Source organism: Oryza glaberrima, chromosome 7 (genome assembly GCF_000147395.1).
Source record: "Oryza glaberrima chromosome 7, OglaRS2, whole genome shotgun sequence".
Taxonomy (NCBI): Eukaryota; Viridiplantae; Streptophyta; class Magnoliopsida; order Poales; family Poaceae; genus Oryza; species Oryza glaberrima.
Window position 1 is genome coordinate 25695568 of NC_068332.1, and position 14585 is coordinate 25710152.

The following is a 14585-nucleotide window of genomic DNA, read 5'->3' on the forward strand; positions in this document are numbered from 1 at the left end:
TCGTAATTTACACGCAATCTGTGAAATTAGTTATTTTTTAGACTATATTAATACTTCATGCAAGTGTTCAAACGTTCGATGTGACAGGGTGAAAAATTTTGAGGTGGGATCTAAACAGGGCGTTAAGTGCAATGCAAACCTCAAGGTCTTTTATCTACTAAGCAAAAAAATGAAAATCCAAACCAAATGCAGCCCAACTGGGGACTTTTATCTAAACTACACCCACGTAGGTGCATTAGGCCCATTAGCAAAGTTCAGTCCCAACCTTAGTACCCGAAAACAAAGAAGAGTTTTTAACGTACAGGGCATAAACTTAAGAATATTCCCCGAAATATGGTCGATGCACAAAGGTAGACTACTGTGCACCCACGAGTGTAGTTGGTTGGTTCATGGTTGGGCTGCCTGGCACGTCACGCCCCAATGCGTCCCCGGATGCTGCGACTGCGATGCCCGTCGCTTTCAGTTCGCGTGCCCGCTTCACGTATCCTTCCGTAATCGTAATCCGCCCACCTGATCGCTGATAGCGCGATTAGCAATAGATTTTACGATTGCAACTGCGACTGATCTCTGACCTGAAACGCTACGGTCGCGCAAGTCACGCGACGTGTGTGTTGCTTACACATCGACCAAACAAATAAAATCACTGCTTAGATTGCATTCGACAGCGGTAGATTTCTCTTATTTTTTTCTCTCGTACGTAAGTTTCTCGAAATGCTATGCGCTTTCTAAAAGTTTTTGTTACAGAACAATTACTTAAAAAGTAAATATTAAACTATTTTAAAGTTTAATTAATCAATGCGCTAATAACTTATCTTGTTATAGCTGACGACGACATTCTGATGTGTCGTGTTGGCAACATCCATGTCGACACCAATAGGAGGGTTCTCTGGACTCTGCTGCCACGTGTACTTATAAAATTGTCCCCTCGAGAAACTATTATTTTTCCTCGTCAAAACACATAATCTTGTGACTGGATAAAGCAGCATTATGGTACGGTCAATGGCAGGTGGGTCCCAGAAGAGTGCAGAGGACACTGACATGTGGGCCCCACAATTTCGCCGCATATAAACGGCAGCCGTAACGAGCTCGGAAATCGCCTGCACAGCTGTTTCAACGACGGCTGCTCGGAATTCGGAGGGAGGGAGGAAGGAATCGGAGTGTTCGGTAAGCTTCGCGAAGCGGCCGCTGCCATTGATGGAGGCGCCGCGCCTCCGCCTCCGCCTCCCGTTCCTCCTACTGGTGGCCCTCGTCGTCTCGCCGCCGGCGGTCGCCGCGGCGGCGAGCCGAATGCGGATCGAGCCCCTCCCCACCGCCGCGCTGCGCCGCCTCTACGACACCTCCAACTACGGCAAGCTGCAGCTCAACAACGGCCTCGCCCTCACCCCGCAGATGGGGTAAGTTCAATCAATCGGCCCAATGCTTTGCCTCTTCGCTTCGTTCCCCTTCCGCTGCTGCTTTGTCCAGCGCCTGTTGCGTGCGCGTGTAATTCATCGTCGTTCACTGCGTTGAGTGCGTGATTTATTAGTGCCTGTGGTTCTGTGGCGCAGATGGAACAGCTGGAATTTCTTCGCCTGCAACATCAACGAGACGGTCATCCGCGACACAGGTTCAGCCGCGGGATCCCCTTAATTTTCATGGTTAAATCTGCAATTCTGCACCGCAGTTTTTTTTTTCCTCCCCTGATATGGTGGAAGTCCTTGTCTGAACTGGAAACTGGAGGATACATATTTCCTTAATTAGTGTTGTATCTTCCACACTTCCACTGCTCAGAGTGCAATGATAGAATAGAACACTGTTGAGGTTGGATATTGGAATGGAATTGTTACTACCCACTGTTCAAGTGACATGTTCTCATGTCGTGTTTGGTTATAACAATTGACAAGTTCCTAATGCGTTTTCGGTTGTTCAGACTTAAGAGTAGAGTTTGGTTAGCGATATACTTCTAATGAAAGTTTTCTTCTATCTGATGAAACAGCTGACGCACTAGTCTCGACGGGGCTGGCTGATTTGGGCTACAACTATGTAAATATCGGTACATTACTTGGCTCAAGAGTTATATATTACTGGCTGAAGCAAGTATGTTGTTATCCTCTAATTTACTTGCTGTTCATTGCCTTTTCAGATGATTGTTGGTCCAATGTAAAAAGAGGAAAAAAGGTAACGCATTTCATTTGCTAATTTAGGCTGTGATTTCTCCAATTACTTTGTTCCTAAATATGTCAATGCTTTGGTCTTTTGATAATTTTAACGAGCTTGGACAGGACGTCACTCAGAACAGTCTTCTTTGGTTGTACTGATACAAATACAAATGCATTACTGACCATATAAATACATGCATTACAAGTTTACCTCTTTAGTTTTTAATACATTGTTTCCTGTGCATGTAGGATCAATTGCTACCTGACCCAAAAACTTTCCCTTCTGGCATCAAAGATCTTGCGGACTATGTGCATGGGAAAGGTCTAAAGCTTGGTATCTACTCTGATGCTGGGTGAGTAAGCAGCCCCTCTATAGATGGTTTTTGTTGTTAATACACCATGAAGAATAATATTCCAAATAACTAAAAATTATAACAAGCTAAAGCTTTCAGGATTTTTACATGTCAAGTTCGACCTGGATCGCTCCATCATGAAAAGGCCGATGCTGCAATATTTGCTTCATGGGTATGAGCTAGAAGCAATAAATTATTGATTTGAAATACTACACAGTATGAACATGTTAAGATTTAAGAGCATATTCTATGGAAATTGATTTCTCCAGGGTGTTGATTACCTGAAGTATGACAACTGCTACAATTTGGGAATAAAGCCCAAGGACAGGTAAACTAAATGTCTTCTCATTGTGTAAGCCTCTTTCATGAGTACAGTTATGTGAACTGAATATAACGCATTAAAATTCGTTTCATGGTGTCATATTCTTAGGTATCCTCCAATGCGTGATGCTTTAAATTCAACTGGACGCCAAATATTCTACTCTCTATGTGAATGGTATGCACCTTTATCATACGAGAGAAGCTAGGGGTTGTATATCATGTTGGTTTAGATGTATATGATGTGCTATTATACTATTTTTTCTCTTAGGGGCCAGGATGATCCAGCCTTATGGGCTGGCAAAGTTGGTAACAGTTGGCGCACAACAGATGACATACAGGATACATGGAAAAGGTGATTCATGTATTTCGGGTTAAGTGTTTGGGGTTGGGTGAAACCTATCTATGCATTGATGTGAAGCTGACTTGTGATCTTCTGTTTGAAAACAAGCATGACTGATATTGCTGATAAGAATAACAAGTGGGCATCATATGCTGGACCCGGTGGATGGAATGGTAACTGTGTAGCAAAGAGCACAAGTTTTCCACCAGTTTTCATACTGCAAGAGAACACTCGTACTATCATTCAACTGACTTTTTTTTATCAGACCCGGATATGCTGGAAGTCGGGAATGGTGGCATGACCTTTGCAGAGTATCGTGCACATTTTAGCATCTGGGCACTTATGAAGGCAAGTACTCATTGGGTGCATTCTGTAATCACTAGGATGGCACCTATATTCCAGTATGTTGCATTTGGTCTTCATGACTCCAACTTATTTGTGCTGTTACTGGATCAAGTAGTGAAAAGGGTTTCTGAAAAGAAAAAAAGGAGTTAGTTTCTTTTCAAGTGTTTTTCCTTGTCCTTATATTTTATGCTACTTGACGTTAGGGGAATTTCAGTACCGTTCTGTGGATAGAAGTGTAGCGCAAATGATGTGATTTAAAATTATTTGGCTCCTTCTGCATTATTATATTTCAGGCCCCTCTCTTAATTGGTTGCGATGTCAGAAACATGACTAAAGAAACAATGGAAATATTGAGCAACAAAGAAGTAATTCAAGTAAATCAAGGTATTACACTGAATCTTTTTTGTTTGCGCTCTCTATTATGTTGACATGTGTAAACTTCAAGATAGTTTTCTATTAAACCATTCTATTATTTCTACAATGTCATTGTTCTCAAAGATCATGAATGGCATTAAAACTTTGAAAGCGAATTTGATTTCAGCAGCAAAACTTTCATCATGCACTAAGACAATTAGCATCATAGTTGCTCTTTGGAATTCAGTTTTCTGCATATCATGTATATTTTTTGAACAAGATGCTTGAACCAATGGACCTGAGAGCTCGCAAGTTTCCCTTGCTTTGTTCCACCTGAGGACAGGAAAAAACTGTACAGAACTAATTACGCTACATATTGTAAATATCTGTTTTAGAGTAGATTATTTTATTCGAACAAAATTTTTTTTTCTCCTTGTATATGCTGTTGTAATAATTAATTAACACGTTAAACTGCACTCATTCGTTTTCTGCAGATCCTCTTGGAGTTCAAGGAAGAAGAATTTTAGGTCAAGGGAAAAATGGATGCCAAGAGGTGATATACATGTCCATTAGTAATTATAGTATGCAAATATAATTATTACTGTGTGGTCTGTCCTGATGGTTTACTTCCACAGTCCTTTTTTTCTTTTCCAAAATTGCAAGACACTAACTATAACAGTTTTGTGCATGAGCAATTTACACACACAATAGTATAGCAACTGTTTTAATTTGATATTGAACAGAGCATGTTTCTGTAACATATTTGATATTTCCCCAACTTGCCTAACTCTAGAGTCCATCGAAATTTCATAGGGACGGTAGCAGCCACCCCACTAGCTGGTGATGGGTTTTCCTATGACATCCCTTTGAGAATCCTGTTCAGACAGGGCCTTGTATGCTAGTTAGAAGCTACTTGGGGTAGATAATAGACTTGTAGTGTTCGGGCATTGTTCAGTTGGAACTGCAGTTCTGCCATCTTAATCATATACTCATTTGGGCCGTCGGAGCATGAATAACGCATGCAACCACACTAACAGCTTGAGCTTTTAGAATAGATTAGCTGCTGTGTGGAATTAAACTATTACAAATGCATGTTTGTGAAGTTCTTCACATCAGGGCATTCCTTTTCACTGATATATCATGTTTGCAGGTGTGGGCTGGCCCCCTCTCTGGTAACCGTCTGGCTGTTGTTTTATGGAACCGCTGTGAGGAGTCTGCCAATATTATAGTAAAATTGCCATCTGTAGGCCTTGATGGTTCATCTCCCTATTCTGTTAGAGATCTGTGGAAGGTAAGTTAAATAATTTCCAGTTTAAGTGGTTCAATTTACCTCTGTTTCCCGTTGAAACAAGAGAGGAGTGGAGAAAACAAAGGGGTTAAAATGGTGTTGCTTATCATATTAAACTATTTGGGGGAGAGAGAGGAGAAAAATGGTCACCACATATATCCTTTTCATCCAACCACCAAAACGTGTAGCAAATTAACATCATAGAATAAGCATGAGCATAGTGTAGTATCTACTGACGCAACAAAGACAGATCAAAGTTTATCAATATTCCATTGTCAAAACCTTATCTTGTCAGCATTTTGTTTATTATATGTTAACTGCATTCTGAATCTGCATTTTTGCAGCATGAAACTCTATCAGAGAACGTTGTTGGAACTTTTGGGGCGCAAGTTGACGTGCATGACTGCAAAATGTATATTTTCACTCCCGCCGTCACCGTTGCATCAAGTTGATCATGAAGAGCATCATGCCTGATGCTTTCCTGGAAGCACCCAGTATCTACTCAAATTAGACCTGATGAATCGTCCACCATTTTGGTCGAGGCAACAGGTCTACTGAAATTTGCTTTGTGGAGAATGCAGTTTTCCCGTTTCTATGGGGAAGTTCGTGCAAGCAAACCACGTAAGGTTTTTCTTGCAAGCTTGTGGTGTAAATTTATTGGTGGCTTGACGCCGTTTGCTGTACAGGATGCAAATAAATAATTTATTCTGTCCATCCAGCGGCTGTGAAAATGAGATGGTACATAAACTAAAAAAAATGTTTTTTAAACTTAGTTTCAATAAATAAACAAATAACATATCTTGTTCACCTCACTCGTAGTGGCTATGAAAATGAGAGTGTGTAGAAAATGTACGGAAGCTAAGGCCCTGTTTAGTTTCCATGCAAAAAAAACTTTTCACCTTGTCATATCAAATGTTTAAACACATGCATGAAGTATTAAATATAGAAAAAAAAACACTAATTACACAGATTGTGTGTAAATTGCGAGACAAATATTTTAAGCCTAATTACGTCATGATTGGATAATGTAGTGCTACAGTAAACATTTGCTAATGACGAATTAATTAGGCTTAATAAATTCGTCTCGCAGTTTACAAACGAAATCTATAATTTGTTTTTGTCATTAGACTACGTTTAATACTTTAAATATGTGTCCGTATATCTGATGTGACATATCAAAACTTTTCATCCCTGAAAAAGAGGACCTAAATGTGTCCGGCTGATTTTGTTTTATCTTAAGGGAATTGTATTCTGCTGGCTTTTTTTTTTTAATAATGCATTAAACCGGCCTCTGCAGAACTTCGCCATTCTGTGCACTGCTTCTTTTTCTCTGTTTTTCTTCTCTGATTTGGGAAATGAAGAAGCAGGCTTTTGTTGTGTTCAAAGCTGGACTGTTAGGTGACAAACTTCAGCATCTGAGAGACTCCACTGGAAAGAAATCTCAAGACGCATTGAAGAATTCACTGCAGGATGTAATGCAAGATGGATAATTTACTTCCACCACATTCTGCCTCTTGTCTAGGGATCAGCCTCATGCGGATGGAGTAGAAGTGAGGCACTTATAATCGCTGTGCCATATTGACTTGTATACAACTATCGGTTCACTAGTCAGTACACTGTACAAAGTAAAAGGTATCAGAGAAAATTATACTCCCTCCTCTTTTCTTTTTTCTTTTTATTTTTTTTTACTTTGGTAAGTTCAAACATCAAACATTTGGGGAAGGAGGTAGTACTTCAACAAATACCATGCAAAGGGTAAATATATCACGATGAAGCACAAAGAAACAATAGGTGCACCTAAACACTGTACTCCATCATTTTTCTTCTCTTAATCTTAAAAAGTTAAAACGACGGATCTACAAAGGTGGTAGTTCTTTTTTTGTGAGCATTTTCGTATTATTTTATTTTTTTAACATTTTTTTTGGGTTATAAAAGCTAAAAAGATGAGCTAGTTATTTTACAATTAAGGCTCCTATCAGGAGTTAACACTCAACAGACCTAATGATTGTATCACTAAGGATTATTGGAGTTTCAGACAGCTGAAAGCATGCTATTACGATTGGAATAGCATCCAAGCTTTGTACGATATCAGACTTCTCCTGAAGCAAGCTAGTAAAGCATCCTTCATCTTCCAACTCTATGATTAAATCCATTGCGAGCACCAGCCTTGAGAGGAGGGAAGTCAGCTTCATCTCTCAGTTGGTAGAGCCCTTCTGGCCTACAGATTTATTCACGACATGATGCAATTTAATTAGAAAAAAAATGCAACAGCACGACTGTATCATGAAATGCAAAAAGAACACGAGATCGCAATGTAAGAATCACGTACTTGCTTCCTGTTTCAGCAGGCGAAGAGCTCACAGTCACAGGCGTTGAAACAGCGGCTACTGCAGGCCACTTTCTAGCAGGCAGAGGTGGGAATTCTTCGCAAAACTTTTCGCAGAGAAAACTAGTACCTAAGATAGGTTCGAAAGATCCAAACTCAAGACCTTCGACTAGTGTTGTTTTGATTGGAGAAGAAGCCTCAGTTGCAGGTGAGGATGGCTGAGATGAATTGGATTCTTGGAGACCATTGCCAACACAATGAGGAAGCTCCACACTAGATGATGATGATGCCGTCATTTCCCTGTTTTGCACTTCTGATGGATGGAGTGTCCGTAGTTCCCTTGATTCATTGTTTGGTCTGACAAGGTCTTCATCATTACCAGGTTTTTGGCTGTCAACCATGTTCATGTTTGTGCAAATATTCCATTCCTGGCTTGCTGGTGCTCTCTCCTGAGCAAAACTTCCTTCAGCTGTAACTGTACTTTTGCTTGAGTGATCCTGTTTCTTTGATGGTGTATGACTTGTATTTTCAAATGTAATACCGCCATTGCTTGAACTTGAACATCCCATTTCAGGCGAACTGCGCCGGCGAATGTAGCCAATTGGGTTAGTTTTAATCTTGAACGGCCGATCTGGTAACATTTCTCTCTGGCTTCTTCCATTATAATAGAATATGCGTTCCTTGTAAGTATGATAATTCTGTAACAAGTGAATAGCTAATTACATGGATTTATTAAGAATGCACCAATACATGATTTATAATTTATACTACTATGGAGGTTCCGTGTGTAGCCTAAACAAAAGCTCATTTCCAGCTTTCCATGCCAATATTGAAGCATAAGGAACAATAAAATAATTAGTTGATCTACACAACACAAAAACTTTTCAAAGTTTAAAAACATGGAGCATGCACAAGAAATAATACCTCCATTCCAAAATATAAGCATTTCTGCACGTTTTCCAAAATGTATCTAGACATCCCTCCATCCAGAACTCCAGATAAAATGCATAGAAACGCTTATATTTGGAACAGAGGGAGTAGATTATGTCCCAAGAGTCCTCACCATTCTGGGAATGTATGTGCCAGTTCCACCCTTCCCACGGTTTGTTTTTTGACTTGATGTCGCACGATTATTTGTTGTGGTATAAGACCAACAATATTTATAGTCAACTGAATTAACTGCAGGAAATGAAAGCTGTGCGAATGCATTGGATAATACATCTGTTCCAGAAAGCAATGATACATTCTGTGCATATGGACAAACAAGAATCGAGTCAATTTATTGAAAGCGAAACTAATTCGAAACAGTGGACAACAAAAAGTTAATGAACAAAGCTGCAAAGGTTCTTACATTGAGAGTATGCATGCCAGCTCCATGCGTCCCAACAATATCCACTGTGTTATGGAGCGGAGAAACTGGAGATTTCTCAGAATCAGCGACAGGAGATGGAGGCAACGCCAATCTGTTATTTGTTCCAGAGGGCAATGCCACATTCTGCTGACAAACCGCATTCACTTGGACCTCAGTGCGTGATACTGATTTCTGAGAAATTTCTCTTGTGCTATGCGAACAGTAAACTCGAGATAGGTTCCCTCTCTGGGTATAAGCAGATGAAACTAACAATGGCCTTAGAGCCCTTCCATCAGTATTTGAGAAGCTGCTCTGGGTTGGAATATTGAAGGAGTCATTGTTTACTGCGCCAGAAAAACTTGCTTCCTGAATCAACCAATCAAACATGGACTCCAGGTGGTACTGAACTTTTCGAAGGCATTCTAAGTGCAAATCCAGATCTCCTGATAGATCCAACAAATTTGATGGTGAAAAATGAGAAAGTGGCAGTTTTTCTTCATGGAGATCGCTCCTATTTGTCTCAGCTGGGCAAGAATTGGAAACATCCAAAGTATTTATACGAGTAGAGGGAGTCAATATTTGTGACTGGTTGTTCGCATAAATATGTTGCTCCATAGATGATCTACCGAGGGGTAAATATTCCTCTCTTGCACAGTCGTAGTGTCGTTTCATGTTGTTGCCCTTCTCTTGGGAAAATGGTGAGTGGCTACTGAAACTGTCTCCTGAGACCTTGTTGTAAAAACAACTATCTGAAGTCCTCTGCAGATCAGGACTTCTATTTTCATCTTCACTCATATCAGATTCTTTTACGTCTGATGAATCTTCCCAAAGTGCATATTCACTTTCAGGATCAAGTGACGGTTCGAATGAACCATTATTGCCAACGTCTGATCTTTTTCCTCTTCCATGGCTCTTCAAGGTGTTCACAAAAAATCCAAAGATTTCAGTAGGAATAAGGTCAGTAGGTAACATGAGAATTTGACTCAGGTTTTGTGCACCAAATGAGAAAGCACCTCGTATGCGGTAAAAGCTTCCTGCAGAAAATAAACATAGATGTACAAAACCTATGAGAACCATCCTTCAAAGAGATCTCATGTATGTATGTAGTTAGCAACATATGCCTATTTCACAAGCACAGTACCTGTTCTACATGAGTAAGCACACATACAGGAACGTGGTGGTGGAATATAGAAAGGAAAACAACGCACAGAATAAAGAAAGATAAAATGATGTAGCCTCCAGGTTATTCTGACCTTTGCTGACGCTTCTGCCAAGATTATTACTGGACTTTATTGGGTCAATTATGTTTAGATACTTCGGGCGAAAATTCATGTTAGATCCATCAGAATCCTTTTTAAGTACAATAAGTCTATCACACGAGCCATTAGGGCCAAACAGTAATTCATCATGTATCCCTGAAGGTTCAACTGTCACAGGGATTATAATAATTAGACCAGTAAGTACATGCTTGGCGATCACTTGACAAAGCAAAAGAATACCTGAGTATGACTCACCAGTTAGGTTGGGCAAGGATGACAAAGGAACAGGACCATTTAAACTTATGCAATACTTATCCCAGTCAAACTTGCTAAAATATTCCAAAAACTTATACAAGACCTGTTTGAACAAAGAAGGTACCATGCAAAAATTTTAGTCCCTATGTAAATTCCCTTACTAAACTGCTGAAAAGCCATTGGGTGTTTCATCCAAAAAAAAAAAAGTTTAGTCCACCCATCTCAGAAAGAGGCTGATAAGAATTGTGAAAAATGTTATGCTACCAAGAAGTACCTCTAAGGGACTATGCAGCGATTTGTGAAATATATTGAATATGTAAAGAACAAGAACTTCCAAGGCATAAGTAGATATTAGTCCACGATGAGCTCCCAGTATGTGGCTTTCATGGTAACACCAAGCCTTGATTAGCATAATGCTCCTCTTGAACAGATGGTCGTTCCCAACTTCATGGTCAACCTGAAGAAGGAATATATACTCAACTTTGTTATCAATTTTGCACGCTATATTTGTTGAAATTACTGGGCAGTATTCAAGATGAATACTTCCAAATGGAGCAGATAGTTCAGATTTCCATGTATTACCAGCTCAAGAAGACAGAGTGTGGTCACCCCACCAATTTGGTTGAACGAGATGTCAACAACAATATTGTCAATAACACATTTGATGAGCTTTACCTGGATGCAAAAGCAACAGCAGTATTTTAAAACGGTGTATAAAAATATATCAGTAGCGTATGTAGAGGTAAGAACTACATAGTTAAATCTCTGCCTTCTTAAGAGATCATGCATGATACTAATGTAAAGACATGGAAAAATGTAAAAAACATTGTTACTGCTCCATATGACCATATCATACTATACCCAAACTATCTCTGGAATAAATAACTCAACAGAAGTATGTCATACAAAAATGCACCTCAGCATCGATGAATTGCAAACCCGTGATTGCAACATCAGCACCATCTTCCTGCTCCTCTAACTCAAGTATACCACGAACCTCACTAATGAAAGTGCTGTCCGGAGCTGTGTTCCCAAGTATAGTTATGTCAATATCCCCATCAGGGAGGTAGGTCTTCAAAGGAACAGATCCAAATGCAAAGACCTGAAATCATCAAACAGAAACACCATCTTAGAGAATGCTGAATGCAACATAGTGTAAAGTGCAAGATCACTATGACTGCACCGGCTCAAGAATCAAAATCCTGCTGTATCTACAAGTACAACATGCAGAGAGGATTTCACTACGGCGGCATAAACAAGTATCCATTGCTTGCTTAGCCCAAGCATGTGATGACTGATGAGTCACCAAGAAATGTAACGAGCTCACAGTTGACCAAACCACGCCGCACCCGATTGCATGCATGCAAGCACATTTACGAGCAAGCTAGATAGCCAACCTTTTCCCCTTCAATAGAGCTAGAAATGATACATTTGCTGTCATTAAAATAAATAAATAAAAAGGAAGGGTTTAACCGTTCATGTTTGCTGAAAAGAAGCCTGTATTTACGCTAAGGTGAAAGGTAAAAAGTTATTAGATCATCTAAGCTAGTAAAAAAAGCCACCACCAAAAAGGCCAAAGCATAATATCTTCTCTTATTTTATAAAACAAAAACTGACATGACGACATGATGTCACTCGCTCAGCACAGCAATTTGGAGCCACTCGAGTAATAGAATAGGACTGGTTAGTCAAACAAATGTCATTAGAAAAAGACCTCTCGATGCATGAGCTGATGGGTACGAGAATAAGAACCGATTAACTACCAGTTAGTCCTAATCGCAATCACCGAAACGGAGCAAAGACGAAAGCGACATATGAGCTCATCAGCAAAACTGGACGCGAAGCGATTAATTAAGCGCACACGCGCTCATCAACTCATCTAACACCAAACCCCAAAGACGCCGCCCGCGATTGGGATCGAGAAGAAGAAAAAACGATCCCATCCGAAACGGAAGCGCCCATCAACTCATCATCCCACAAGCGAGTGCTTATTCTTCTTTCTTTTTTTTTTTGTTTGCGGCACGGCACTTGTTTGCGAAAAGGAAAAGGAAAAAAAAAAGTGAATCAGCGGCGGATCATGCGGCGCGGCGGCGGCGGTCGGAGTAGCTCCGCCGCCGCCGACACCGGCCGGAGAAAACGCTCGCGATGAGATTGGGGGGGAACGAACCTCGCAGCCGAGCGCGGTGCCGAAGAGCAGCTTGAGGTAGCCGATGATGCCCTGCCGCGTCCGCTCCGCCTCCTCCGTGGGTTGCACCCGTAACACCACCTCGTCCGCGGCCGCCTCCGCCGCCCGGATCGCCTCCCGCCGGATAAACGCCGGCCGCGGCGCCCTCGTCGCCATCACCGCCGCCAGCGTCATCCTCCCCGAGCCGCCCGACGCCGACCACCACCCGCCACCGTAGTCCCGCCGGCCGCGGTACGCCGCCATCGATCGCTAGCTTACTACTACTACTACTGGTTCAAGCTGCCATGTTTGGGGAATCATCAGATCATCAAACAAGAGCGAAATCAAAGGGGGTTTTGCAAGAGCGAGAGATCAAAATCTTATTACCTATTTGCTTCTTACGATTTCATTTTCGATCGATCCCTTCCGTTTCTCGGTGGAGTTTTGAGTTTTCTCTTGTGGTTTTGTGTCTCAAAACTCAAAAGAGATCTGGATTTGGGGCCCAATGCTCTCTCCTCTTGTCTCGCCTTTATATAGATCAGTAGGGGCTACAGTGTACTTTGATATCTGCCTTTTCTTTTTCTTTTTTTTTTGTCTATGAGTTATATATATATATATATATATATTCTTTATGGCTACTGCCTTTATTGAAGTGGATATGGATGCCAAAACTGGGGGTCATTCGAGGATGTATGGTTGGTATGGATAGATAGGCATTCAGTTTCAAATATAAGAAAATGAATCCTTTAATTCCTGAAGAGTTTTGGTGTGATCACATAAAAAATATTTCAAAACTGTTGTTTGCGGTGTAGATATGTTTCTTGGAATTATTTATTCCAAAACTCCTTTTAATAATATTTGAGAAAACAAACACCTTATCATGTTATTTTTAAAACACTAGCTTTGACTACTCTGACAAAGTTGGTATTGCCGAATAATACCGTTAAATCACATGTGATAGCGGCAAAAAAAAAGGGATAATTAGAGTCAAAGCATGTCTAGCCACATCATCCCTACTTACACTACCAAAACGGATTACTATTCCACGTGCGACAACGCTAAAAAGTATGTGTAAGGTTACAATATGCATGCAACATCAGCCCAAATTGCGCGCCAACAACATGGCACCACCATGTGTATGCAATGGCTCCAATAAGTTTGGATGAGTTTGTCGCATACTCAATCTGCCACATCAGCCCTACTAGTATGCCAACAACATGGAAACACTATGTATGTGGTTGTATCCAAAAAGTTTAAGTAAGGTTATGACATACCCTGCTACATCAGCTCTACTGGTGTACTACGTCAAAAGGTTTGGATAAGATTACGCATGCGCGCCACATTAGCCCTATTGGCGCGTCGGTGCGCAATCAATACAATTTAGGCTTCCTCCTTCTTCCCTTCTCTATCTTCTCTTTCCTTCACCATTCCGCCCAAAGCCGTGCCTTACTAGGGTTAAGAATCACCTAACAAAGCATGGTGTTTGTTAATTAATTCGTACTAGCATTACTAGGGGTTTCCGCCTTGCGAGAGTGACGATGACAAATGGCAAACTATCATTGAAACAAGTTAGTTTTTACGAGTTGAAACTCGATGTATGTTGCACATGCTAGTAATAATGATGTTAAAGATATTAAAATTTTAACACTATAAATGTTGGTTATATCTCGGATTATGTCATTCTAAACTAAAAGAAGAGTCCATGTCAATTATAACGAGCTAATTATTAATTTTGAAATTTAGAGTTGGATTAATGAAATAACGTATACTAAATTGAGAGTCCAAGATTAGTATAGATTTATATTTAATTCTAAATATATTAATTATTTAATTTTTAAAGCAACTAAAGCTAACTAAAGAGTCCAAAGTATTTCTAATTATATGTTTTTTATTTAACATGGATTATTCATATGATTTCATGCCATGATAATATGGACCACGCTACTAATGATAGGTGTTGCTACCTATGTGATTATGATGGAAAAAGAGTGAAGTCATGAAACAATTTTCTAAATCATATTGGTGTAACAAAGGTTGTGAAAGTAGAGTGGGTGAAAGCAATGCCAAAGAAAGGGTATACTCCTAGTTATC

General features: G+C 40.3%; 2 protein-coding genes across 2 annotated transcripts; one reads left to right on the plus strand and one right to left on the minus strand.

The window, feature by feature from the left end:
* The first annotated feature begins 1088 nt into the window (after positions 1–1088).
* On the plus strand, positions 1089–5946 carry LOC127779796 (alpha-galactosidase 3-like). Its single transcript, XM_052306697.1, has 15 exons — positions 1089–1394; positions 1548–1606; positions 1976–2032; positions 2123–2157; positions 2388–2491; positions 2591–2663; positions 2761–2819; positions 2922–2987; positions 3081–3164; positions 3261–3325; positions 3418–3500; positions 3791–3881; positions 4346–4404; positions 5002–5142; positions 5484–5946. The coding sequence occupies exons 1-15, from the start codon at positions 1195–1197 to the stop codon at positions 5589–5591; spliced, it is 1284 nt and encodes a 427-aa protein (XP_052162657.1). The 5' UTR covers positions 1089–1194; the 3' UTR covers positions 5592–5946.
* A 743-nt stretch (positions 5947–6689) lies between these two features.
* Positions 6690–13041, minus strand: LOC127779795 (uncharacterized). The gene is made up of 11 exons (XM_052306696.1): positions 12882–13041; positions 12498–12794; positions 11247–11432; positions 10913–11005; positions 10605–10787; positions 10331–10433; positions 10070–10243; positions 8817–9850; positions 8529–8711; positions 7469–8163; positions 6690–7357 (listed from the first exon to the last, which is right to left on the minus strand). The coding sequence occupies exons 2-11, from the start codon at positions 12756–12758 to the stop codon at positions 7264–7266; spliced, it is 3006 nt and encodes a 1001-aa protein (XP_052162656.1). The 5' UTR covers positions 12759–12794; positions 12882–13041; the 3' UTR covers positions 6690–7263.
* Between the last annotated feature and the right edge of the window lie 1544 nt (positions 13042–14585).